Source organism: Equus quagga, chromosome 6 (genome assembly GCF_021613505.1).
Source record: "Equus quagga isolate Etosha38 chromosome 6, UCLA_HA_Equagga_1.0, whole genome shotgun sequence".
In the NCBI taxonomy this organism is placed as follows: Eukaryota; Metazoa; Chordata; class Mammalia; order Perissodactyla; family Equidae; genus Equus; species Equus quagga.
Window position 1 is genome coordinate 80,599,016 of NC_060272.1, and position 27,753 is coordinate 80,626,768.

At 42.1% G+C, this 27,753-nt stretch overlaps 1 protein-coding gene across 1 annotated transcript in view; it reads left to right on the forward strand.

Annotated features, from left to right (window-relative positions):
- CRYL1 (crystallin lambda 1) overlaps window positions 1-27,753 on the forward strand; it is a 122,325-nt gene that overhangs the window by 10,550 nt on the left and 84,022 nt on the right. Inside the window, exon 2 of the mRNA XM_046664813.1 lies at window positions 2,399-2,506. Within this exon, the coding sequence (XP_046520769.1) occupies window positions 2,399-2,506 (108 nt within the window). The remainder of the gene's footprint in view (window positions 1-2,398; window positions 2,507-27,753) is intronic.

Here is a 27,753-nt window from a genome sequence, read left to right on the forward strand (position 1 = left end):
TCCTCTACTTTATACGTGGGACACCTACCACAGCATGGTGTGCCAAGCGATGCCATGTCCACACCCGGGATCCGAACCAGTGAACCCCAAGCTGCCGAGAAGCAGAACATGTGAAATTAACCACTGCACTACTGGGCCAGCCCCTATTTTTGATGGTTTTGAGGAGTACTGGCCAGGTCATTTGTAGAACGTTCCTTTGTTGGGATTTGTGTGATGTTTTTCTCACTATTAGACTGGGCGATGGGTGTTTGGGAGGAAGACCCAGAGGTGAAGTACCCTTCTTCTCACATCATATCAAGGGTACATATGCTCAACATTCTTTATCACAGTTGACATTAACATCGTTCACCTGGCTGAGGTAATGTTTGTCGGTTTTCTCTGCTGTAAAGTTAGGCTAGTTTTCCCCCTTTTCCATACGGTACTCTTTGGAAGGGAGTCACTATGCACAGGTCACGCTTCCAGGGTGGGGAGTTCGGTTACAAGGCCCTGAGGGCAGAGTATTGTAGGGGAGGTGGACATTTCCTCTCCCTAAATGGGGGTTTGTCTGGCTGGAGAACGAATTAAATTCACATGAGACAGAATAGCAAGAGAAAATTAAACAAAGCTTTATGAGGAACCATGGCCCGGGGCCTTTCTTCCCAAAGGAAGAAAGGGCACCGAAGAAGTGGGGTGCACAGAGTGGTTATATAGCCCCCAAACGGGGTGTTTCACATATGATTGAAAAGTCCCTTTTACAATAGTCACGAGGCTGCTCTGTCAGCACAGCGCTTGATGGAAACGACAGATAGGTCTGCTGTCCCAGTGAATGCCGCCGGGTGGCAGGTGTATTGCCTCAGGCTGGGGGGGGTCACTGATGAGCGCTGCAATCGGTTCCCAGCCTAAGGAAAGATGCTTAATCCTTAAGAAATGCCAACATTGGGAGGGGGAGGGAAGTCAGTTACAGGAGGTTACCAGACAGGCACAATAAAATGCAGATTTTAAGTCCTTGCCTTTGGTATTGATTAAGAGTTTTTAGAGAGAAGGTCATCTCTTTTCTTCTTCCTGGTACAGAGAGGGAGGCACCTTTTACAGATAGAGATTCACCTTACAAACGTAAATGTGTCCTAACAAAGGGCAATATCCATTCCTCAGAGCCTCCTTGCCTGTCCCAGTTTATCAAAAGCAATCAGCCTCAAATAATCCTGATGCCAAAGAGACATATCTTGGGGTGGCCAATTTCAGGTCTCCATAGTATCTACACAAATTGTCTGGAATTCTTCTGCAAGGGAGATTTGGCTTCTCTCCCATTTGTTTATTTCTTTACTCTATTTATTTATGTCAGTATGGACTCGGATATTTATTTTATACTTTGGGTTATAATCTAGTGTGACTTTACTTTTTTGCTGACTTGCTCCAGCTGTGGCCATTGGGAGCTCTTTCAGTTAGCTCCTGTATCCGTTTGATATGCCCCATCAATAGAGGTTTTTTTCCTTTGGAGCACTTCCTTGCTTTCTGGACTACAAGTATCTCCAGGTCCAGCTTGTGTATTTCCTGGCTCAGGCCTAGAGTCAGCCATTTCTCTGAGGAGCCTTGCTTCCTTTTACTGGAGAATGGTATTAGAAACCAAGTTTTGGGCTCTAGATGTGCTCCCTACATTTATTTTAACCTTTTGAACAGCTCTGTATGAGTTCTCCATGTCTTTTTTATCTTTTCCTTTTCCAATAAATAAAATAAATAATAAATCAATAAAATAAAATAAATCTGAAGCAGTGTGCAGAATGTAGTGGTAAGGACTCAAGAGTCAGTCTGTTTGGGTTCATCTCAGAGCTCCAGCACTTACAGCATGTGTAGTCTTAACCCTCTGTGCCTCAATTTTCCCATGTATAAAATGGAAATAATAATACACCTCCTTTGTAGGTTTGTTGTAACGATTAATAGAGGTAAGACACATGAAATGTTTAATGTTGCCTGGCACTGAATACATGCTGAAATGCTGGTGGTGGTAGCAGTAATTATTTATTTGAAGAGGACAGGGAAAATAACTGTTCTTCAAGTTAAGTGACTTGCCTAAGACAGTAGTCAAATGGAGGTTCCCATAGAGGTCCTTCACCTCCATGACACCCTGCCACCTCCCTACTGTTAATTTTTTGTTGCAGTGTGCGAGTGTATGTTAGCTACCTGGTGTCTAGTGGGGCTCCATTCAGAATATTAACACTGGCACTAGAGTCGGGGACTCGGGAGCTCCTGTATGGAAACAGATAACATTTTAAATAAATATAGCTATCAAAATGTGTAATTTTAAGATACTAAATATTTTAAGACTAGAATGGTGTATAATTTTAAATATTTCATTCTGGGTTAGGAATGAAAAACTGTTCTGTTATTAACTGGAAGCCTTTCTAATTTGCTTTCCTTTCAGTGGACTCATTGGGCAAAGCTGGGGTATGCTTTTTGCCAGTGGAGGCTTCAAAGTGAAACTCTATGATATCGAGCAACAGCAGGTCACAAAAGCCCTGGAAAACATCAGGTAAGTTGGCTGGCACCTTTGGGATGAATTGAAATAACTGTTGCTCCCAGTTCATCTTGTTTATCATGTTTCAAGGCTGTGAATGTCTGTGACTTCACTCTCTCATTTGATGGCTATTACAGCACCACTGAGCTGTTAAAAGGCCGGGGCTGCAGCATTTGAAACGTGAACTAAGACTGAAAAAGGGGCTCAAATTGTAAGGAAAGGACCCTTAGGGTTGTAAAGATGTGTGATGGGAGAGGAACTGAACGTAAATCTTAGGCTTCAAGCCTGAGGGAGTTTGTAGACTTCCCTTGCTGTGTCACACAGGACTGGAGGTCTGGATTTCCGGCCTTCTCTCTGGGCCAACGAGCCTGTGACAGCCAGAGCTGCATGGGCATTCCATTTGAGCAGTAGAGGTCCTGAGGTTTGTTTTGACCTACTGATCTAATGATGGCAGGACCCAAACTACCTGATAACTGTAATAGGTAAGGCATGAGAGGAGATGAACTTGGCCAATGCTGAGGGCTGATCACATGGAGGGCTTATTTTAGGCAGAATCACGGGGAAGAAGAAGAATAGGAACCAAAGGGAAAAGGCCAGAAATAGGGAGGCCAAAGACAGAAGAACCAAACTAATGCGAGGCGTGCTAATTCGTGTCCACCTGAGGCGACTCTCGCTGGCCACTGTTCTGAGCATCTCAGACAGGCTTTTGTGTAGGTGGTTCTCATCCTTCCTCAGTGGCATACACATGAACATGTAACCTGAATTTGCGTTTTTGTGTAACAAAAATGTTTTATCATCTACTCTTTGAATAGACATATATAAAGGGTAAGATTTCAAACTAATAGGCATCAAGAAATATTATATATCTTAGTACCTTAAGAACCTGAAACCCAGAGCAGTCAAGTTCCTTCTTACATACAGCAACATATAGCCAACCCCAAGATAAGATGTCAATCTAAAAAACATAAACAAAACAAACAAAAAGCAAAAAATGAAACAACCACTATAAAACTAAACACATCCACCTCTCATGCTTTATTTTGTACTGTAACAGACGGAAGAGGAATTGGCATAATTACCTACCATGTTCCAGGCACGTGCTGTTCACTAAGGATACAAAGATGAACAAGACATATATATAGTCTTATCCACTATGGAGCTTATAGTCTAGTAATGTTACCACATTAATTCTCATAGTAAACCTTATGAGGCAGATATGGTTGCCAGAATTTTATGAGAAAACTTGGATCTATGAATGGTCAGTACCCCCTCAAAGACACAGTAAGACACAAGATTCTAGCCCTGGTCTAACTGACATGTTAAGGGTGGGTCTGAGCATCTTTAGCATCCATGTGTACTATTTGTTTTATAGAGATGCTGCAACTATTACTTATAATATTTGATATATACAAAAGAACAAATAATTTGTACCAGTTTATGAAGAATATAATAAAATAAACATTCATGAACCTACTAGTCAACTTCAGATCTAGAACATTATCCATATGTACACCTTTTGGATCTGATTCCCTTGCCTTCTCACCAGAAGTAACAAATATCCTTTATTTTGTATTTACCACTACCTTGCCTAAAAAAATAGTTTTATCGTATATATATATATATGTATCCCTAAACAATATGTGGATTTAGTTTTGCTTTTTTTGTGCTTTATAAAAATATTTTTGAGATTCGTCTATGTTATTGCTTGTGATTGTAGTACATCTATTTTCATTGCTATATGATAGTCTACTGTGTGACTGCTATAATTTCTCTTTTATCCTTTTGATGAACATTATAGCTATTTCCAGTTTGGGGCTATTGTAAACAATGCTGCCATTAATATCCTTGTGTGCATCTCCCAGTGCATAAGTGCAAGAGCGTCTACAGGGTACATTCCTAGGAGTGAGATTGCTGGTCTATTTTTCCATCTGGGATTCTGATTATAACTCATTCTAGCCTTCATATGTTTTAACTTCTCTTTCTATTTTCTGTCTGCCTGTCTCTTTGGAATACTTTCTGGAAACACTTTTTAGATCTTCCAGTTTACTAATTCTAGTTTTGGCTGTGTCTAATCTGCTACTTAAACCATCCATTGAGTTTATTTTAATAATTAAATGTTCATTTTAAGAGTTCTATTTGCTTCTTTTCCAAATAGATCTGTTCATTTCTAAGAGTTTCTCATTGTTTACTCATTCTTTATGGTTCCATTTTTCAAATCTTTGAGCATTTAATACATAATATTTTATATTGCATATCTTTTTTTTTTTGGCTGTGTCTTTTTTTCTTGAGGAATATTAACCCTGAGCTAACATCCACTGCCAACCCTCCTCTTTTTTGCTGAGGAAGACTGGCCCTGAGCTAACATCTGTTGCCATCTTCTTCTATTTTATATGTGGGACGCCTGCCACAGCATGGCTTGACAAGTGGTGCATAGGTCCATGCCTGGGATCTGAACTGGCAACCCGGGCCACCGAAGTGGAACGTGCAAACTTAACCGCTGTGCCACCAGGCCGGCCCTATATTGTATATCTAATAATTCCAATACTTGAGGTTCCTCCGAATCAGATCCTGAGGTGAGGATTTCTTGGCCAGTGATTTATGAGACTGACATGCTGCCGACTGCACTAAGAAGGTGATTCTGGGCCAATGATTTATTAAGGAAGTACTCCCGGAACAAAGCAGTGGAGGGAGTGAGGTGACAGGATAGGAAGATGAAGCAGCCAAGTAAGGGTGTGATTTCAGGAAAAGTGCCCAGTTCAACAAGAGTCCATGGAGTTGTGGAGCATAAAATAGTCTGCAGAGTTTGTCTCCTTTTAAGGCAAGAGAGCTGAGCTTTCACATTCCTGCCTCAGTCACTGACTGGGGGCCTTCCTGGTTGGAGGTGAACTCCAGGCACTTCCAGGTCTCTGGTCTGGGTAGGGCAGTACTCTGAGGAAGAGGGTAGGTGTGAACCTTTAGCGACAAAGAATTCAAAAAGTGGAGTGGGCACCCAGTGCTGGTAAAAGGGATTCAGAGAGAGCTGGGTGGAGCAACAATGGCCTCCACTATAGGAGTCGTTGAGGGGCTTTAAATAAAACAATTTTTTTTCCTGATTGACTTATTCTACTTTCATTCATTAATTAATACTGATTGAGCACCTTGTATGTGCTGGGCACACTTCAGCACGGGGGATTAAGTAGGGAACACACAAGACTAAGGTCTCTGACCTCGAGGAACTCACGTTCTACAGGGAGAGGGAAGAGTAGGGACGTAGATAATCCAAAGTGAATTGCTGAAATATACGGTCTGTCCCGGTGGGAGCTGCAAACCACCACCAGCTGGCCCAGTCCCGTCTGCAGCCTGCTTTTTTTATCCGATGAGCTAAGATTGGTTTTTACATTTTTAAGGATTATATAATTAAAAAAAAGAAGACTGTAACAGAGAATTTACGTGGCCACAAAGCCTAAAATATTACTATGTGGCCCTTTACAGAAAAAGTTTCTCAATCACTATGTTAAATAGAAGAGATTCTGATTCCAGTTCTGATGTGTGGGTTTTTCCCTCACACCGCCAGTTCTCCGACACAGGTGGGTGTCATCAACGCAAAATAACCAATAACCCTTCTATACGTGAAAAATAAGGTGAGTTTTACTTGAGCCAAAATTATAACCCTGGGAGGCCTTTGCCAGGTTGGAAGAAAGCATTCCGGAGTAACACGGTTTTCAGTACAGTCTTAAACTTTTTTAGAAAAAAACAGCTTTTTAGAACAAAGAACATACATTAAACACGACCAGGAAACATATTTATCAAAGGTTCAAAGAGGTATTTAGTTGCAAATTAGCAGGTGGTGGTGACCTTGATAACGATAACGATGGAAAGGGACCAATTCCCCCCTTATCAATAGGGCGTAGGAGGGGAGGTATGCATTCTTATCTTTTTTTTTTTTTAGAGATTGGCACCTGAGCTAAAACCTGTTGGCAGTCTTCTGTTTTTTGTTTTTTTCTTCTTCTCCCTGAAGCCCCAAGTACATAGTTGTATATTCTAGTTGCAGGTTCCTCTAGTTCTGCTATGTGGGACGCCACCTCAGCATGGCCTGATGAGCAGTGCTAGGTCCGCGCCCAGAATCCGAACCAGTGAAACCTTGGGCCACCAAAGCTGAGCATCTGAACTTAACCACTAGGCCACAGGGTGGCCCCTACATTCTTAACAGAGTGCATTATTTAATGCTTAAAGCAGATGTGCAATGTGTGTTTGATAGGCCTTAAGTCAGGCTTCTTTAGTTCAAGCTGAATCAGTTTTGAACCTGAGTAGTTGCTACATATAGCTCAATATGTGAAGATCTCTTGTCAGTGTCCTACAATTCAACTCAATTCTGACACTCTCTACCTGGAGATACCATCAGATTCCCCAGGTTAAGGGCTCGGTTCCACAAGACTGCCCTCCTCTTCAGATACTGCTTGCAAGTCCAGGTTATTACCTGTACTTCTGACCCACTGGCTGTAAATCATAGGATCCCACAACCCCCTCCTTCGGTTCCATTAATTTGCTAGAAGGGCTCATAGGACCCAGGTAGCCAGCTTACCCACTAGATCACCAGTTTATTACAAGGGATGTAAATCAACAGCCAAACGAAGAGATATACAGGGCAAAGTGTGCTGGGGAGGCTGGGAGCTTCCCTGCTGTCTCGGCCCCACCCTCCACAAACCTCCACCTACTCACCAGCCTGGACGCGCTCTGAACCCTGTGCTTTGGGTTTTTATGGAGGCGTCATTACACAGGCATGATTGATTAAATCATTGGCCATTGGTGATGGAGCTCAATCTCCAGGTCTTCTCCTCTTTCCTGGGGTGGGGGTGGGGTCCTAAGCCTCTGATCACCTGGTTGGCTCCCCTGGCAACCAGCCCCCATCCTTGGGTGCTTTCCTAAAGTCACCTAATTAACATAACAAAAGACACCTTTATTCTTCTCACTGGACATTCCAAGGGTTTTAGCTCTGTGCCAGGAATGTGGACAAAGAAGACCAAATACATATCTCATTATAAATCATAGTACCGGAATGGTGATAGGTGCTAAAAAGAAAAATAAATTTTGCAGTGGATTGTTACCTTGTGTGTTTGGTGATGTTTGTGAGCTTGTATTTGGTTGATCCTAATCTGGGGCCTAAATTGGATATGGTTTTCTCCACTGTAGGTTTTCTTTACCACCCAGTTAATTTTCTTCCTAGGTCTGGGGGTTAACTAGATATCTGACTTCACATCGGCAGTCTCCTTCACGCCTGGTCCAGAGAGTCTGCAGGCACAGAGTTGCTCATGGCATTTATCCTTAGGGGATAAAGGCAGGAAACTCTGGCTTTTGCTGGTTTCAGTTCTTTTTTTTTACTTGATAAAGTTTTGTTAAAGAAACAGCTCCTTCTTTTTTAATTCCTAGGTTTTCTTTTTTTAAATAGATTTTATTTTTTAGAGCAGTTTGAGGCTCACAGCAAAATTGAGGAGAGGTATAGAAATTTCTCATTTACCCCCATCCCCATTCTCAGCACCCCCCACCAGAGGGACACATTTGTTAAAGTTAATGAACCTACACTGACACATCGTTATCACCCGGAGTCCATAGTTTACATTATGGTTGTCTCTGTATTGTACATTCTGTGGGTTTGGACAAATGTATAATGACGTGTATCCATCATAATGATATCAGAGTAGTTTCACTGCCCTAAAAATCCCCTGTTCTCTGCTTGTTCCTCCCTCACTGACCTCTAGTGCCTGGCAACACTGATCTTTTCACTGTCTCCATAGTCCTGCCTTTTCCACAATGTGATACAGTTGTCATACAGTGTGTGGACTTTTCAGATTGGCTTCTTTTGCTTAGTGATATGCCTTTAAGATTCCTTCATATCTTTTTGTAAGTTGATAGTGCATTTCTTTTTAAAACTGAATAGTATTCCATTGTCTGGACGTACCACAGTTTGTTTATTCATTCACCTACAGAAGGATATCTTGAGTGCTTCCAAGTTTTGGCAATTATGAATAAAACTTCTGTAAAGATCCGTGTGCAGGTTTTTGTGTGAACATAAGTTTCAGCTCTTTTGGCCAAATACCAAGGAGCTTGAATCCTGGATGATATGGTAATAGTGTGTTTAGTTTTGTAAGAAACTGCCAAACTGTGTTCCAAAGTGGCTGTACCATTTTGCATCCCCAGTGTTACCTAACCAGGTTCGTTTTTGCCCGTCGCCCAGTAAGCCAAACCACCGAGACAACGAGATTGCAGCAGAGGGAGGGTTTAATCACAAGGCAGCCACGTGAGGAAGTGAGAGCATGAGCCTCAAATTTGCTTCCCCGAAAATAGAGACTCAGGGATATTTATGCGATGGGGGCAAGGTGGTCTGAAACATGGAGCAAGGTGATTGGAGGTGAGGAGAGGTGAGGTAATTGATGATCTGCGCAAGCGTAGTCAGACTTCATGCCTCTTCATAGGACCCATGTTCACAAAATGGTGGCATTAGCACGATCTGAGGGGTGGAGTTTTTAGCCTCTTGACGTCATAAGGTCGCCTGTCGGACATCTCTGTGGACCCAGTTGATGAGTTGGTGGTCTCAACCGCCCTGAAGTGGACTAGGAGTTCTAATTCCTGAAAAACAGCTCACACCCATTACCAGGTGACCCAGCTTCCAGGGAGATCTTATCTATAGGAGCCTAGTGGGAGTCAGCATATTGCCTCAGCAGCACAGTTAACAATGGGTGGGTTAAACAGCTGAAAGCTATAATGAGTAATTGTAAAAAGGGAAAAGACTTTAGTACCTAGCTACTTAATCATCAATGGCTGTTTGCGGGTTTCACCACCCGCAGTGAATGAGGCTTCCTGTTGCTCAGCATCCTCACTAGCATTTGGTATTGTCAATCTTCTGATTTTTGGCCATTCTTATAGGTGTAGAGTGGTATCTCATTGTTTTAATTTGCATTTCCTTGATGACATATGATGTAGAGCATCTTTCTGTATGCTTATTTGCCATGTTTATCTTTTTTTGAGTTCTTCTATTTTTGATTAAAAGGGGAGCCTTGAAAAATTTCCTTACTTGCTGTACTTGTTGTGACTCCCTGATGCATAAAAATTATTCTTATGCAGTATCCCATGATTTTGTAAACAGAGGCCCTTCAGAGACTCTGATCTACCATGGTGTTGGAAGTGGAAGTCTTCAAAAGTCTTTAAATAAATTTTAAGTCTCAATAAAAACAGCTCAAAAGCCATATGTTCAGGAGATGGCCTGGTTGTGTTTGAGCTACACTTCAGCAGCTTGGGGTTCGCAGGTTTGCATCCTGGGCTTGGACCTACACACCGCTCATCAAGCCATGCTGTGGCAGCATCCCACACACAAAATAGAAGATGGGCACAGATATTAGCTCAGTGACAAGCTTCCTCAAGCAAAAAGAGGAAGATTGCCAACAGATGTTAGCTCAGGGCCAATCTTCCACACACACACACACACACACACACACAAGCCACATGTTCTTTCATTGTAATGCAGAAGAAAGTACACCTCTTGAGAGAACATTGACTAACGATAAAGGACTGAGAGGTAAAAGAATTTCCTCAGATTGAGTCAGAGTGTTTTTAAAAGGTATGGAAATGTGGAAAATGATAGCACAAAGTACTTAATATTTGATTTAATGGAGGTGATGTAGGGAGCAATAGGAAGAAATTTATTGATAGTGAAAAACCATTCAAAGGAATACCTACCACTGTAAAGAACTTTAAGGAATTTATGATATTCCTAAATAAGTACAATTACATATACTTTGTTAGTTTATCTTTTATTTCCACATTAGGTGGTTTGTAAGGGCATAACAAGTCCCATTTTGGAAATGGTGGTCGATAATGAAGGGACAGAAAAAATTTCCCTTCTTCTAGGTTCTTTGGCTGGCCTATTAATTAAACTGATATAAGACAGTAATAGGAGAAAGACAGACAAATTTCATATATGTAGGAGCCCCATAAAAATACGAGCCCTAAAGGGCAGCCAGGTAACTGAGGCTTCTGTACCATCCTGAGCTAAGGAGAGGGCCTGGGGGCTGGGAGTACAAAGGGGAGGAGGCCATTCACAGGAAGGCAGAGGAGATGTGTGGAAAACAGAGGCTGCCCTGTTAGGCAGATCAGTTTCTTAGGTAAAAAGCTGTCTCTGGTGGTTGCTCTCCTCCTGGTGCAGCCCCCTTCCAGTGTACGTTCAGGCAGCTGATAGGGAGGTAGAGAGCTTTTCCTGACTCTGCTGGGTTTTGATTGCCTTTAATTCAAAGTAATCCTTATGGGGCTGGCCCCGTGGCCGAGTGGTTAAGTTCGTGCGCTCCGCTGCAGGCGGCCCAGTGTTTCATTGGTTCGAGTCCTGGGTGCGGACATGGCACTGCTCATCAGGCCATGCTGAGGTGGCGTCCCACATGCCACAACTAGAAGGACCCACAATGAAGAATATACAACTATGTACTGGGGGGTGTTGGGGAGAAAAAGGAAAAAGAATAAAATCTTTAAAAAAACAAAGTAATCCTTATGCCAAAGACACATATTTTGGGAAAGCAAAATCTGCTTCCCTTCAATAGTAACAATGGCCCTCAATGATAATGCTGGCCCTCAGCAATAATGCTGGCCCTCAATGCTCGCCCTCAGTAATAATGCTGGCCCTCAATAATGCTGGCCCTCAATAATAATGCTGGCCCTCAATAATAATGCTGGCCCTCAACAATAATGCTGGCCCTCAGTAATAATGCTGGTGTTCAATAATGCTGGCCCTCAATAATAATGCTGGCCCTCAATAATAATGTTGGCCCTCAATAATGCTGGCCCTCAATCATAATGCTGGCCCTCAATCATAATGCTGGCCCTCATATATTCAGGTGGGATACTGACTGTTCCCAGAGATAGTGTTGGTGGTCGGTGGCTTTGGAGCTGAGAGAGATTAGCTCAGTAACTAGCCACTATTGGAGGAGAGCATGGCCTGGAGAAGAGGAGACCCTTGACCCTCTGTTTAGGTTGTGCTTCAAGCCAGCATGCCTTGGGCTGCAGCCTAGGGGTTGGCAGATTTTTTCTGTAAAGGACAGATAGTAAAGGCTTAGGCTGCTCAGGTCATGTGGTCTCCATAGCAACTACTCCTTATGGAGTGAAAGCAGCTGTAGACAATATGTAAACAAATAGGCATGGCTGTGAGCTAATAAAACTTAATGGATTAGCACTGAACTTGGGAATTCATACAGCTTTCGCACATCACAAAGTGTTATTAGCCTTTTGATTTTTTTTCAACCATATAAAAATGTAAAAACCGTTTTTATCTCACAGGCCATATAAAAACAGGTGGTGGAGCAGATTTACCCAGTGGGCTGTGGTTTACCAACCTCTACTCTCCACTTTTCAATTCTATCATCATTCCATCTTTTATTTTATAAAGCCAGTTCCAACTCAGTTGAACCAGGAAAAAACTCTAAGATTCCTAACTGAAAAGTTCTTTATTCTTTTTCTTGGGGTATTTGTATTTTAGGCCTTATTTTTTTAGGTGTATCATTAAAGGTTTTGGTCACTTTTAAAGTCCTTTCTGGCATAAGGGAGTACATGGGGAAATTGTGAGAGCGTTTTTTTTCCTCCTTCTTCTTTTAGGCCAAATTAAAGGTGTTCCTTTTATCCTACTACTTTGCTTAATTAAAAGCTACTATTTCTTAATATTATTGGTGCCCAGTTAGATTAAACTTTTAGATATCAGTCTGTAAGAGTTTTGAACCCAAAACACAATAATTTGTTACTATTAGAAGGCTTATTATAGAAAAGACAAATGTACTGAATTCTTATGTATCTAAAACTTAAAAGAGTCCACACAAACCCTTCCTCAATAGCAGTGCCTTTATTTTTATAACACACATCCCTTTAAACTGGGTTAACTTAACGTGCAGAACTGGTTGTGCTGCTTTGGCAGGAAGTAGGGATCTTAGGGTGCCTTGTGACTGACTACCTCTTTCTTTGCGGGTTGTTGCTAGCAAATAGCTTTGGGAAAATCAGGTTGAGTCGTGTCATGTTGCCCTCCTGGGGAGCACTGAATTTTTCATCTGTGACTTAAGTGAAGCCACCTGTTTCCATTTCTTGAATCACAAGATTTTCAAATGTGCCGTCCTGTACAGAGAGGCCAAGTTAAGCAGGATTCAGAGGAAACCTTATTTTTGTAAATAGTTTGGTTAGTGAGATGAGTTCTGAGTTTCAAAATGTTTTTAGCCAGGAAAGAATTATTACAGCTTCTTTCAGTAAGGAAACCGTGTCAACCTGAAGGTTAACAGTGTCTGTTCGCTCATGTCAACTGTAGTCCCTAGATGGTCAGGATCCCAAGATTAAAATGTCCCTGACCCCGAGTTAGGCATGAGGTGGACAGAGAGCCAACTTTATCCTTTTGCCAAGAAGTATAGACAATGTGTCTTTCTGATTGGGGTGAGTTGACTGTTGGGTCAAAATAGTTTGTGCCCAGTGGGCATCCTTTTATGACACTGTGGATTTTAAAAAATTTATTTATTTTTTTAACAATGGCATCTGATCTAACATCTGTTGCCAATCATTTTTTTTTTCTTCTTCTTCTTCTCCCCAAAGCCCACCAATACGTAGTTGTATATTCCAGTTGCAGGTCCTTCTGGCTCTGCTGTGTGGGACGCTGTCTCAGCATGGCTTGATGAGCCGTGCTATGTCCATGCCCAGGATCTGAACCGGCGAGACCCCGGGCCGCCAAAGTGGAGCACACAAACTTAACCACTCGGCCACGGGGCTGGCCCCGAGACTCTGTTTTGTGGTCTTTTTTTTTTATCACACTAGGTTGTGAGCTTCGTGAGGACAGAGGCTGTGCGTTATACTCTCAATGCCCCTCATTATTCAAATGTTATGTGATCTCTGTGCTAGCCATCATAGGCACAGAAATAAGTAGCATGCATGTTTCTTGTCCCCAGAGCCTGGAACATAATAAGCACTTGCTCAATAATTATTTTAAGTGAGTCATGGGAAGTTTTTCTAGAATCTCAAAAGGTAGTTCTTCTGGCCGTGTTTTTCATAGATGGTGTCCTGCCACCTGTACCACCCTTGCAGTTTGGCTCACTTACCGTATTTGGTTTCTTCTGAACATTCTACAGTAGAAAATAAAATGTTGAAATTTATTACTTCTGCATGAAAACTCTATGTATGTTAGAAATATTAAACTCTAATCTTCCTAAATGGGTAGAAATGGTTCATCTTGATTCTGAACTTGTAAAAATGAACTTCAACTGGGTGAGGTTGACATTTTAAAATATTAAAACAGAAGATTAAAGAAATTATTATCACAACTCATACCATGCCAAGAGATCTTAGTGAATTAAAAAAAAAAATGAAAAAACTGTCATCCAAGACTAATCTTTTTCTATCCGGGTGGCAAAATGAGTAATTTAAAACTTAACATCTTTAAACCTCATAATAGAAAGAGAGCTTGACCTTGGAAAATCTTATTACCAGGTGCTTCACTGCCTGGTTTCTGTTCTCCATTAGGTCTCAAGTAAGAATTTGAGAGGATGAAGGTATTTTTAAGAAGAAAAATAAAAATCAGGTAAACAAAGCTGTAATATGGACCTATAGATCAGAACTGTTTTACTGGTTGTGATTTGGATCCAATCTCATTTCCACCTAGTGAGAGGGCTGTTCTAGCCCTCACAGGACCACGACTCCCTGGCGTGGGCCATATTGACATCTCAGGGACCACCCCTACTCTGGGCAGTGAACAAGCTGTCTTGTCCAGCTGGAGTCCCAGTGTGAAATCACTGTCTTTGGGTAAACCTACTCTTCTCAGTCTCAGATCTCTCTGCCATCTGAAAATGGTCATATGTGGTACTCAAATCCACCTAAAAATGAATCTGCTTTCTAAATAGATATGGATTTAATAAACCACCAGAAGCAATCTCTGAAACTAGGTAGCTGCCCTATACTCCGTTCCCTAAGTAACTGAACTTCGGGTCCCTGAACTCAGGCATTTCTAATACCTGGGTCTCTGGACTTGTTTTTAACTTGCTGCTGACATCTCTGCACTTGCTTAAACATCTTGAACTCAGTTTTGATCTTTGTATTGGTCTGTTCTGGTTTGAAACTGATTTTTAGTTTTCCTACATACCTTTGGCTAGAATAACGGAGTATAATAGGTCACAAAATAGCCACAAATTGCTCCCATCCCTGTCTGCACAACCCTTTGCAATGTGACTTTGCTGCTCCCATCCCCTGACTCTGGGCTTGGCCACGGACTTGCACGGGTCAGTGGGACATTAGCAAACGTGCCGCAAGCAGAGGCTTGGAAAGTCCCTGTGCATGGAGAACTTGCCCTCGCTTTAGCGAGCTAGAGGCATGTGGCCCAACTGTCAGGAGCACTAGCCAACACTAGCACTAGCTCCTAGACAGATGAGTGAAGCCATCGGACTGCAGCCACATGAGTGAGCCCAGCTGAGCCTAGCCAAAATTACTAACCCCTAGGATTGAGACAATAGATGGTAGATAACTGATACACTGGGCCTTGGTCCTTGGCTGCCTGTGGTTAGAGTGCTCTCCTCTACCAATTCTAGGTTCTGGGGCTTTCTGGTTTTGTCTTTGACAGCTGTCCATGGGAATTCCACTCCTGGAGGAAGTGATGCAGAGCTGTCAGCCTGAATCCTGGTGTTAAAGGAACATACCATAAATAAAGTTTTATTGGCACACAGCCACGCTATTTGTTTGCATATTGTCTATGGCTGCTTTCCCTCTACAGCAAGCAGTTGCCACAGAGACCATATGACCTGTGAAACCTAAAATCCTTACTATTTGCCCCCACCACCCAGAAATAGATCAGTAATGTATGAGTAATAATTAACATGCCATTTGATTTTAGGAGAAGTTGAGTAGTAGCTAAGCTGATAGTGAATGCTTTACTACCAGGGGAAATTTGAAAGGGGGAAATTTGAACATAGACTGTTGGTAAAATTCCAGAGCTGGGGAAAATACATGTCATGTGGGAAAAAAGTACATGTCATGTGGAAGAAATTGTATTTCTATACTGTGACAACCCACAGTTAGAAAACACAATAAAAAATTTGCTACAATTACGAAAAAATGTATGCAATGTAGGTGTAAATATAAGGCAAGTGTAAGACATTCACGGAGAAAGTTTTTCAATTTTATTGAAAGACTATAGGGGCGGGCCTGGTGCTGCAGCAGTTAAGTGTGCACGTTCCGCTTCGGCTGCCCAGGGTTTGCTGGTTTGGATCCCGGGTGCGGACATGGCACCGATTGGCAAGCCATGCTGTGGCAGGCATCCCACATATAAAGGAGAGGAAGATGGGCACAGATGTTAGCTCAGGGCCAGTCTTCCTCAGCAAAAAGAGGAGGATTGGCAGCAGATGTTAGCTCAAGGCTAATCTTCCTCAAAAAAAAAGAGAAGACAAATAAATGGAGAGACATCCCCTATTCCTGGCAGGAACCTGTCCTGATTAGTTTAATTGAAGCTCCCCCAGAAGCAGGGTGCAGGGCAGCAGGTTGACTAAAGCCAACTGGACTGAAAAATTCAGAAGTGACCTGAAGTCCTGTTGCCAAAAGTTTCCCAGTGGGTCCTGGGTTCGGCGGGTCCTTCAATCTGGCTTATCTCTGTGCTCACAGATCACGCGGTGGAGGGTGGGGCATCTTAGCTGCCAGGTTGTACTGACTGTCAGTACTCTCAGCTCCTACTCCTCGCTCAGGCCGGCTGTCCTATCTGTTGTCTGCAGAGTCTGACCTTTGCCAGGGCTTTTGGGAGACACTTTGACTTGCTTCTCATTAGCATTTTCCTTTCCCCATACTTAAATCTCAGGTTTTTCCACTCCAGAGTCATTTACCTCACCACTTTTCCATTATTTTCCATCTTCCCCAAAATTAGATCTTTTGTCCATTGTATCTTCTGATATCTCTCACTTTGTGGGCATATATATATATATATATATATATATTTTTTTTTTAGCACACTCACAAACACACACATTTATTTATTTTTTTTTGAGGAAGATTAGCCCTGAGCTAACTACTGCCAGTCCTCCTCTTTTTGCTGAGGAAGACTGGCCCTGAGCTAACATCCATGCCCATCTTCCTCTACTTTATTTGTGGGACACCTACCACAGTATGGCGTGCCAAGAGGTGCCATGTCCATGCCCGGGATCCAAACCCGTGAACCCCGGGCCGCAGAAGCAGAACGTGCGAACTTAACTGCTGTGCCACTGGGCTGGCCCCAATGTGGGCATATATTTTAACATTAAAATTTTTTTTATTGCAGTATAATTGACATATAACATTATATTAGTTTCAGGTGTACAATATAATGATTCAATATTTGTATATATTGTGAAATTATCACCACAATAAGTCTAGTTAAGAAGATTCCTTTAGTCTGGTTTTGTTGAGGTTTCTGGAGGGAGCAGAGATAAATATGTTTTATCCACTATGTGGAATTGGAAGTCCAAGGCTTAGATCATTACATTAATCAATTGGAATGATAGTAGCTAAAATGATTTTCTCACTCGTTCTGCAAAATCTACAAGCTGGGCCCTAAATCAGTTTATTCCTGAACTCCAGTTCATACGGAGTTTTGTTCTTGCTTGACTTCTACCCTCTTTTACCTTCTAGATGAGTCAAGTTTAAATAAAATTTAAATGGCACTTAAGGCAACCATTCCTTTAAAAAAGAACATAGCTTGTCTTTTTTAATCTGTTATTATGGTGAAAAGCACATAACATAAAATTTACCTTGTTTAGCATTTTTAACTGCACAGTTCAATAGTGTTAAGTATATTCACACTGTTGTGCAACCGTCACCACCATCCATCTCCAGAACTTTTTCATCTTCCCAAACTAAAACCCCGTGCCCGTTGAACAACTGCCCGTTCTCCCCTCCCCCCAGCCCCTGCACCCACCGTTCTGCTTTCTGTGTCTGTGAGTTTGTCTACTCCTGGTACCTCATATAAGTGAAATCATATAGATTTGTCTTTTGTGACTGGCTTTTTCACTTAGCATAGTGTTCTTAGCACTCATCCATGTTGTAGTGTGTGACAGGATTTCCTTCCTTTTTAAGGCTGAATACTATTCCATTGTATCTATATCCCACATTGTGTCTATCCAGTCATCCGTTGATGGACATTTGAGTTGCTTCCACCGTTTGGCTATTGTGAATAATGCTGCTGTGAACACGAAGGTACAAATGCCTCTGGGAGTCCCTGCTTTCATTTCTTTTGGATATATACCAAGAAGTGGGATTGCTGGATCATATAGTGATTCTATTTATAATTTTCTGAGGAAGTGCCATATTGTTTTCCACAGTAGCTGCACCATTTTATGATCCCACCAATAGTGCACCAGGTTTCCACTTTCTCCATTGTCTTTATCTTTTTAAATTAATAAGTGCTCCTTTTGAATAAAACTTCAAAAACAGAAAAAAAATCAGCCATATCCTACCATACACTGAAATTGTTAAGATTTCCTTTTTTCCAGTTTTAAATAAAAATTTACCTTCTCTGAATTTAGGGGGCAGGTATCTGGAGCCGTAGTGCGGGGGTGACCTCTGGAGGTAGACTGGCGTGTTGCAGCCCTGCCCACGTGCTGTAAGCTGAGTGCATTCTGACGCCCCTTCTTAGTGCGGCAACATTCTGGCTTGTGGGAGGCCACTGAGAAGCTGCTGGAGACTCATATCTTGTCCAGGTAGTTATGTGCATCTTCTGCAAAGTCTGAGGCAGAGGTTCTTCCAGAATACTTAATGAAAACGTTGCCAAATGGCTGGGTTTGGTTGTGGCAGGTAGATTTGTTGAAGAGAACATGAGGGATCTGTCTGCGTGGTCTGAGCTCCTCCAGACCTTTCGGGTGGTTTCCCCCACCCGGGCTGCCCGCACACGGAGCCGGAGCTGGCAGCCGCCCCGCAGGCTGATGTGTCCCACGCCTCTGCCCTCGCGCCGCGTGCTGCCAGGGGCGAAGGGCCTGGAGGCCGAATCGCTTATGTGGGTTCTTCATCCTGAGTCTCACCCGCCAGAGGCCGTGGTTGTGGCTCTGCTCCTCCCCTGCTGCGTGGCAGTGCCCTGGGGGGTTCCAGGACAGGCCTTGGCTGAGGGGCGTGGGGCTGGCTTGCGCTCCCGTGTTTCATCTGATCTGACTCGGGATGTTTGCAAGAAAGTTGAGACATTTGCTTTGGCTGCTGAAGCTGAAAGCAGGTGCTTTTGAGCACGTCAGCTACTCAGATGTGATTTCCTGGAGGACAAATGGCTAATCGTGATGTCACGAGGCTTTAGCATTTAAAACTCCATCTGAGTTCAGTAGAAAATGGTTGTGTGAGGTTGGTGGCTAGAGGAACGTTAACTTTAATTTTTTTTTTTTTTAAATGACAAGCAGCAAGTATGTCAGGATTGGTGGTGGTTAATTCTTGATGGTAGAAATATGGGGATGTTCATTATTCTTTCTATGTTTTTTGTCAAAATAAGTTAAGAAAAGAAAATAGTTCTAGAAAAGGAACCACGGGCACTATATTAAATTTCCTACTTGTTCTTCTTTGACAGCAAATACTTTTAATTGAACTGAAGTGATTTTTTGTTACCTACCAACAGCTCTTCAAGATATGAACATTTTTAGAATATTCTGCTTATATTTATGGGCGAGGTAGTTAACTTTTACCAATGTTATTGACTCCTTGGATCAGCCATTGCTGCAGATCTAGTTGCTGCAGATCTAGTTGATAGAGATCGTACAGTTCAAAACCGAGCAGTTCAGATGTAATTTCCTTCAGCCACTAGGCCCATCTAATCTCTGGACAAATGAGGCCATTTCAGGTGTAAAGGATGCAGGTACTCAGATCACACCTGTCGATGGGGAGTTATTGTGAGACTTGGGAGGGAGCGAGGAATGCAGGAAGCCATCTCTGCAGCTGTATTGTTGTTGCAGAAACGGGACATTATTCAGGGGACACCGGAGCCTCTGAGAGTCGGACAGCAGCTCTGGTAACGCACAGCAGTTCTCGGGGGGGTTGTTTCAGAGCAGGTCCTGGGCTAAGGTCCTGCCTTTCTAAGTCCACCGCTGTGGTGACTACCACTGGCCAGACGTCTGTTGCTCCTCCTGCCTTGACTGATCCACTGTGTGGGTCTTCATTTCAAATTGCCTGAGAGGGATGAGCTGAGTGACTGGCCCTGTACCATTTAGCATAGGCTCCCATTCACTTGACCTCTGGAGCCAGGCGGTAGGTCAGCCTGGGCACATCTGCCTTTGGTTCAGCCTCCCATCTAGGGTCTGGTCCATGGAAGCCATGGTATTTGGCTCACATGGGACCCAGCCTAGCACACCTATTGGTAATGAATTCCTGAAAGGAGATAGTGGATTGCCAGGTACACTGGGGCTCCCTGAGGGAAATGGGGGCCCTGTAGCCCAAGTGCAAGCTCAGCAGGCTGGGACCAGGGTGTTCACAGCAATTGTGACAAGGAAATGGATGGAAGGTCCTCTTTCTATTCTCTTCAGTGTATTGAGTACCTCGAATCTTCAGATTTTTTTTTGATTTTTCATTCTTTTTTTATTGTGGTAACAGTGATTTATACCATATAAATTTCAGGTGAACATCGTTATATATTTTGATTTCTGTGCATATTACATCATGTTCACCACCCAAAGACTAATTACAATCCACCACCACACACCTATGCCTAATCACTCCTTTTGCCCTTGTCCCTCCCCCTTCTCCTCATGTAACCACTGATCCAATCTCTGCCTCTGTGTTTATTTGTCGTTGTTTTTATCTCTGCTTTTAAGCGAGATCATATGGTATTTGACTTTCTCCCTCTGACTTATTTCACTTGGCATAATGCCCTCAACATCCATCCATGTTGTCACAAATGGCTGGATTTCATTGGTTCTTATGGCTGAGTAGTATTCCATTGTGTATAAATACCACATCTTCTTTATCCGTTCTTCCCTTGATGGACATGTAGGTTGCTTCCAAGTCTTGGTTGTTGTGAATAATGCTGTGATGACATAGGAGTGCATATATCTTTATGCATTTGTATTTTCATGTTCTTTGGATAAATACCCAGCAGTGGAATAGCTGGATCATATGGTAATCTATTCTTAATTTTTTGACGAATCTCCATACTGTTTTCCATAGTGGCTGCACCAGTTTGCACTCTCACCAGCAGTGTAGGAGGGTTCCCTTCTCTCCACATCCTCTCCAACACTTGTTTCCTGTCTTGTTAATTATAGCCATTCTGACCGGAGTGAGGTGATACCTCATTGTAGTTTGACTTGCATTTCTCTGATAGTGATGTTGAACATCTTTTCATGTGCCTGTTGGCCGTCTGTATATCTTCTTTGGAGAAATGTCTGTTCAATGTTTTGCCCACTTTTTAGTTGTGTTGTTAGTTTTTTTGTTGTTGAGATATATGAGTTCTTCGTATATTCTGGATATTAACCCCTTATCAGATATATTGGTTTGCAAATATCTTCTTCCAATTGTTGGGTTGTCTTTTCGTTTTGTTGATGGTTTCCTTTGCTGTGCAGAGGCTTTGTATTTTGATGTAGTTTCATTTGTTTATTTTTTCTATTGTTTCCCTTGCCTACTTAGAGGTGGTACTTGAAAATATGCTGCTAAGACAGATGTTGAAGAGCGTACTGCTTATGTTTTCTTCTAGAAGTTTCATAGTTTCAGGTCTTAGATTCAAGTCTTTAATCCATTTTTGAGTTAATTTTTGTGTATGGTGTAAGATAGTGGCCTAGTTTCATTCTTTTGCACGTGGCTGTCCAGTTTTCCCAACACTATTTATTGAAGAGATTTACCTTTCTCCGTTGTATGTTCTTGTCTCCCTTGTGGAATATTAGCTGTCCATAGATGTGTGGGTTTGTTTCTGGGCTCTCAATTCTGTTCCGTTGATTTGTGTGTCTGTTTTTGTGCCAGTACCAGTTTTAGTTACTATAGCTTTGTAGTATATTTTTGAAGTCAGGGAGTGTAATACCTCCAGCTTTGTTCTTTTTTCTAAGGATTCCTTTGGCTAGTCACAGTCTTTTGTCGGTTCATATAAATTTTAGGATTCTTTGTTCTGTTTCTGTGAAAAATGTTGGAACTTCGATAGGGATTGCATTGAATCTGTAGATTGCTTTAGGAAGTATGGACATTTTAATTCCGTTAATTCTTCCAATCCAAGAGCAGGGAACATCTTTCCATTTCTTTGTACCTTCTTCAGTTTCTTTCAACAATGTTTTATAGTTTTCACTGTACAGATCTTTCACCTGTTTGGTTAGGTTTGTTCCTAGATATTTTATTCTTTTTGTTGCAATTGTAAATGGAATTGTAGTCTTAATTTCTCTTTCTGCTACTTGGTTGTTAGTGTATAGAAGTGCCACTGATGTGTTTTTTTTTTGAGGAAGATTAGCCCTGAGCTAACTACTGCCAGCCCTCCTCTTTTTGCTGAGGAAGCCTGTCCCTGAGCTAACATCCGTGCCCATCTTCCTTTACTTTCTATGTGCGACGCCTACCACAGCATGGTTTTTGCCCAGCAGTGTCATGTCTGCACCCAGGATCTGAACCGGCAAACCCTGGGCCGCCGAGAAGCGGAGCATGCAAACTTAACTGCTGCACCTCTGGGCCAGCCCCTGATTTTTATATGCTGGTTTGTATCCTGAAACTTGGCCATATTCATTTATTATTTCTAAAAGTTTTTTAGTGGATTCTTTAGGGTTTTCTATATGTAAAATCATGTCATCTGCAAATAGTGACAGTTTGATTTCTTGCTTTCTAATTTGGATCCCTTTTATTTCTTTTTCTTGTGTGGTTGCTCTGGCTAGGACTTCTAATACTATGTTAAATAAGAGTGGTGAAAGTGGGCGTCCTTGTCTGTTCCTGTTCTTAGAGGGATAGCTTTCAGCTTTTCTCCATTGAGAATGGTATTAGATGTGGGTTTGTCATATATGACCTTTGTTCTGTTGAGGTACTTTTCTTCTATACCCATTTTATTTCAGTGTTTTTATCATAAATGGATGCTATATCTTCTCAAATGCTTTCTCTGCATCTATTGAGATGATCATGTGATTTTTATTCTTCATTTTGTTAATGTGGTGTATCACATTGATTGATTTTCAGATGTTTAACCATCCCTGCCTCCCTGGAATAAATCCCACTTGATCATGGTGTGTGATCCTTTTAATGTATTTTTGTATTCGATTTGCTAGTATTTTGTTGAGGATTTTTGCATCTATGCTCATCAGTCATATTGGCCTGTAATTTTCTTTTTTTGTGTTGTCCTTGTCTGGTTTTGAAATCAGTAATGTTGGCTTCGTAGAATGAGTTAGGAAGCTTCCCCTCCTCTTTACTTTTTTCGAAGAATTTGAGAAGGATAAGTATTAGGTCTTCTTTGAATGTTTGGTAGAATTCACCAGGGAAGCCATCTGGTCCTGGATTTTTATTTTTTGGGAGGTTTTTGATCTCATTACTGGTGATTGGTCTATTCAAATTCTCTATTTCTTCTTGATCCAGTTTTGGAAGGTTGTATGATTCTAAGAATTTATCCATTTCTTCTAGATTATTCAGTTTGTTGGTATATAGCTTTTTGTAGTATTCTCTTATAATCTTCTGTGTTTCTGAGGTGTCTGTTATAATTCCTCCTCTTTCATTTCTGATTTTATTTATTTGAACCTTCTCTCTTGTTTTCTTGGTGTGTCTAGCTAAAGGTTTGTCAATTTTATCTTTTCAGAGAACCAGCTCTTGGTTTCATTGATTGTTTTCTATTTTCTTTTTAGTCTCTATTTCAGTTATTTCTGGTCAGATTTATATTATTTCCTTACATCTACTGATTTTGGGCTTGCATTGTTTTTCTTTTTCCACCTCCTTTAGGTCCACTGTTAGATTGTTTATTTGGGATTTTTCTTGTTTGTTGAGGTAGGCCTGTATTGCTATAACTTCCCTGTTAGAACCAGTTGTATTGTATCCCGTAGATTTTGGCATGTCGTATTTTCATTTTCATTTGTCTTGAGCTGTTTTTGATTTCTCCTTTGATTTCTTCATTGACCCAATAGTTGTTCAGTAGTATGTTGTTTAATCTCCACATATTTGTGGCTTTTCTGATATTCTTCCTGTAGTTGATTTCAAGTTTCATCCCTTTGTGGTCAGAAAAGATGCTTGGTATTATTTCAGTATTCTTAAATAGTCTGACTGAGACGTTGTGTGGCCTAATATGTGATCAAACTGGAAAAATGTTCCATGTGCATTGGCAAAGAATGTATATTCTGCAGTTTTTGGATGGAATGTTCTATATATATTTACTGAGGCCATCTGGTCTAATGTGTCGTTTAAGACCAATGTTTTTGTATTGATCTTCTGTTTGGTTGATCTATCCCTTGGTGTAAGTGGAGTGTTAAAGTCCCCTACTATTATTGTGTTGCTGTTTCTCCTTTTATGTCTGTTAATAATTGCTTTATATATTTAGGTGCTCCTATGTTGGGTGCATAGATATTTACAAGTGTTACATCCTCTTGTTGGATTCTTCCCTTTGTCATTAGGTAGTGCCCTTCTTTGTCTCTTCTTACGGTTGTTGTTTTAAAGTGTATTTTATCTGATATAAGTGTTGCTACCCCAGCTTTCTTTTCTTTGCTGTTTGTGTGGAATATCTTTTCCCATCCCTTCACTTTCAGTTTGTGACTGTCTTTTGGTCTGAAGTGTGTCACTTCTTTGCAGCATATATATGGGGCTTGTTTTTTGATCCAGTTGGCCACCCTATGCCTTTTGATTGGAGCATTTAGTCCATTGACATTTAAAATAGCTATTGATAAGTATGTACTTATTTCCATTTTGTTACTTTTTTTCTGGGTGTTTTAGTAGTTCTTCTCTGTTCCTTTCTTCTTCTTCTTCTTCTTCTTTTTTTTTTTTTTGCTGAGGATGACTGGCCCTCAGCTAACATCCATGCCCATCTTCTTCTACTTTATTTGTGGGACGCCTACCACAGCATGGCTTGCTGAGTGGTGCCATGTCCACACCCGGGATCCAAACCGGCGAACCTCAGGCCGCCGAAGTGGAACGTGTGCACTTAACTGCTGCACCACTGGCCGGCTCCATGTTCTTTTCTTCTTCTCTTGCTCTCTTCTCTTGTGGTTTGATGGTTTTCTTTAGTATTATGTTTGGGTTCCTTTCTCTTAATTATTTGTGTATTTCTTATAGGTTTCTGGTTTGTGATTACCATGAGGTTCGTTTATAATAATGTACATATATAGCAATGTATATTGAGTTCATGGTCTCTTTAGTTTGACTTCTTTCCAAAAGCTCTACTCTTTTACTCCTCTCCTCTCACATTTTAAGGTTTTGATATCATATCTAACCTCTTATTTTGTGTATGTGTATCTGTTATCCTCTTATCATTGAAATAGGTAATTTTAGTACTTTTGTCTTTTGACCTTCACCTTATCTTCGTAGGTGGTTGATCTGCTACCTTTCCTGTATCTTTGTCTTTAGCAGTAATTTTATTGCTTGTTTGTTTTGATAATTTTCTTATTCCTATTTGTGCTCTTTTCTTTCCCACTTAAGCAAATCCCTTTAGCATTTCTTGTAAGGCTGGTTTCTTGGTGATAAGCTCATTTAGTTTTTGCTCATCTGGGAAACTCTTTATCTCTTCTTCCATTCTGAATGATAACTTGCCAGGTAGAGTATTCTTGGCTATAGGTGTTTTCCTTTCAGCTCTTTAAGTATATCATGCCACTCCCTTCTAGCCTGTAAGGTTTCTGCTGAGAAGTCAGCCGGTAGCCTTACTGGGTTTCCTTTGTATGTCCCTTGCTGCCTTTTTCTTGTCGCTTTTAGGATTCTCTCTTTATCTTTAATTTTGCACATTTTAATTATAATGTGTCTTGGTGTGGGCCTCTTTGGCTTTATCTTGTTTGGTGCTCTCTGTGTTTCCTCTACTTGGATGTCTGTTTCTTTCCTTAGGTTAGGAAAATTTTCAGCTTTGACTTCTTCAAATAGGTTCTCTGCCCCTATGTCTCTCTCTTCTGCTTTTGGGGCACCTACAATATGAATGTTAGTGTACTTGATGTTGTCCTAGAGTTCCCTTAGACTGTGCTTGTTCTTTTTAATCCTTTTTTCTTTTATTTGTTCACCTTGAGTGATTTCCTCTAGTCTTTCTTCCAGCTCGCTGGTCCGTTCTTCTGTTTCATCTTCTCTGCTGTTGAGTCTCTCTAGTCAGTTTTTCCTTTCCAGTATTGTATTCTTCACTTCTGATTTTTTAAAAATATTTTCCAGTGTTTGTTGACATTCTCACTGTGTTCATTTATTCTTCTCCCAAGATCAGTGAGCATTGTTATCACTTTTTGCTTGAACTCTTTGTCGGGTAGATTGTTTATTTCTGTTTCATTTAGTTCTTTTCCTGGGGTTTTGTCCTGTTCCCTTGCTCCGCACATATTCCTTTGCCTCCTCATTTTGCCTCTTTGTGCTTATATTTATGCATTAGGAGAGTCGGCTATGTCTCCAGATCTTGGAGAAGTGGCCTTATGTAGGAGATACCTGTTTTCAATTTTATTTTTACTTTAATTTTTTTAATTTAAATTTCCTTTTCATTTCTTTTTGTTTTTGAGGAAGATTAACCCTGAGCCAACATTTGCCACCAAAAGAGGAGGCTCTTTTGGCTGAGGAAGACTGGCCCTGAGCTAACATCCATGCCCATCTTCCTCTCCTTTATATGTGAGACGCCTACCACAGCATGGCTTGCCAAGCAGTGCCGTATCCACATCCAGGATCCAAACTGGCAAACCCTGGGCCGCTGAAGCGGAACGTGCACACTTAACTGCTGTGCCACCAGGCCGGCCCCAGGAGATACCTTTTGAGGCCCAGTAGTGTGCTTCCCTCTAGTTCCAAATGTTCCAGGAGTGTCTCCTGTATGGGCTGTGTGTGTTCTTCTCTTGGGCAGGGTTGCTCTTGCTGCAGGTGCCCGGGGAGGCTAGACTGTCCCCCTGGCCGGCTGGTTGTGATGTTCAGCTGTATGTGGCTGCTATGGACCTTTCAGTCACTTTGTCTGGCATGAGGAGCCCCAGCACAGTTGGTTGCAAGGTCTAACAGCACATTCCTGTTGCATTTTTTCTGTTAAGTGTGTAGGCCCCTGGCGTGGCTGGCTGCCAGGCTCAGGGGCTTACACTTGCTGTAGGCCTCCAGCCTGCAAGGCTCTTGTCACCTCTCAGGATTGCTGCTGAGTGGGGCTGGCCCCAGGCTTGGGAGCACCCAATTATTTCAGGCTTTGGAAGGCAGGGCCAATCCCCTATGTGGCTGTTTGAGAAGCACACGTCTTCTGCCACTGATATGCCTCATGGCCCACAGGTCCACACACACCCACTATCAACACAGTCCTGGCCCATGCACACTTTTCGACCCTCTGGGGCAGACTCAGTCCCCTCACTACAGAGGCCCCCACCCACTCCACCAATGCCCCACACTCTCCACCCACTCCTCACATATGCCCTGCCCCACAGAGGGGGACCACTCACCTGCCTGCAGAGGATCCAGACCCCCAGTCTATGCAGGTTGAAAAGTTGCCTGAGGGCTTGCTGTTCGCTGGGACAAGTCCCTAGGGTGGGCTACCTGCCTTGGCTGAGCTGGATTAAATCAGTGCTCTGGTGGGTGGGGCAGACCCTGTGCTAACAGGCCAGTAGAAGAACTCCAATGGCTTCTGCCAGTGTCTGTGTCAGCAAGTCTGTGCTGGGTCACAATAATGGCTGCCGCCAATGTCTCAGTACCTGGAGGGATCTCACCTCTCACCGAGATGCCCCCAGAGCCTATCAGGTGAGTCTCTTTTCACCAAAAGACTGTGCACCTTTCTTGTAATTCTAGGTTGCTTTCCCAAGTGGGTGAATTTGTGCTTGGGTCCTTTAAGAGCTGACTTTTTTCCGCTTATGTCCCATAGCTCTTCTGGGGGTATTCCCCGTTGTTGTTAGTATCCAGCAAAGCTGGATATTATGACACTCATCTCAGTTGTGCTGAGTCCTGAAGCTGCTCATTGTGGTAACACTGCCTCGCTCAGGCCCCCACTCCTCCAGGAGGGCTGTGTACCTTAGGATTGCTCCTGGCTGGCTGTGACACTTTGTGGCATCCCAAGATGGCTTTTTTCTCTCCAGAAAGGAATTCTGCCTCTTCCATCTCAGTCAGGACTGTCCCTTGTTGCGCTGGTTCTTTTTATCCACTTTTCAGTTCTTTCTCAGGGGTGATTGTTCCAAAAATTGTTGTATCTTGGTTGTGTTCATGGGAGGAGATGAGTTCAGAGTCTGCCTACGCTTCCATCTTCA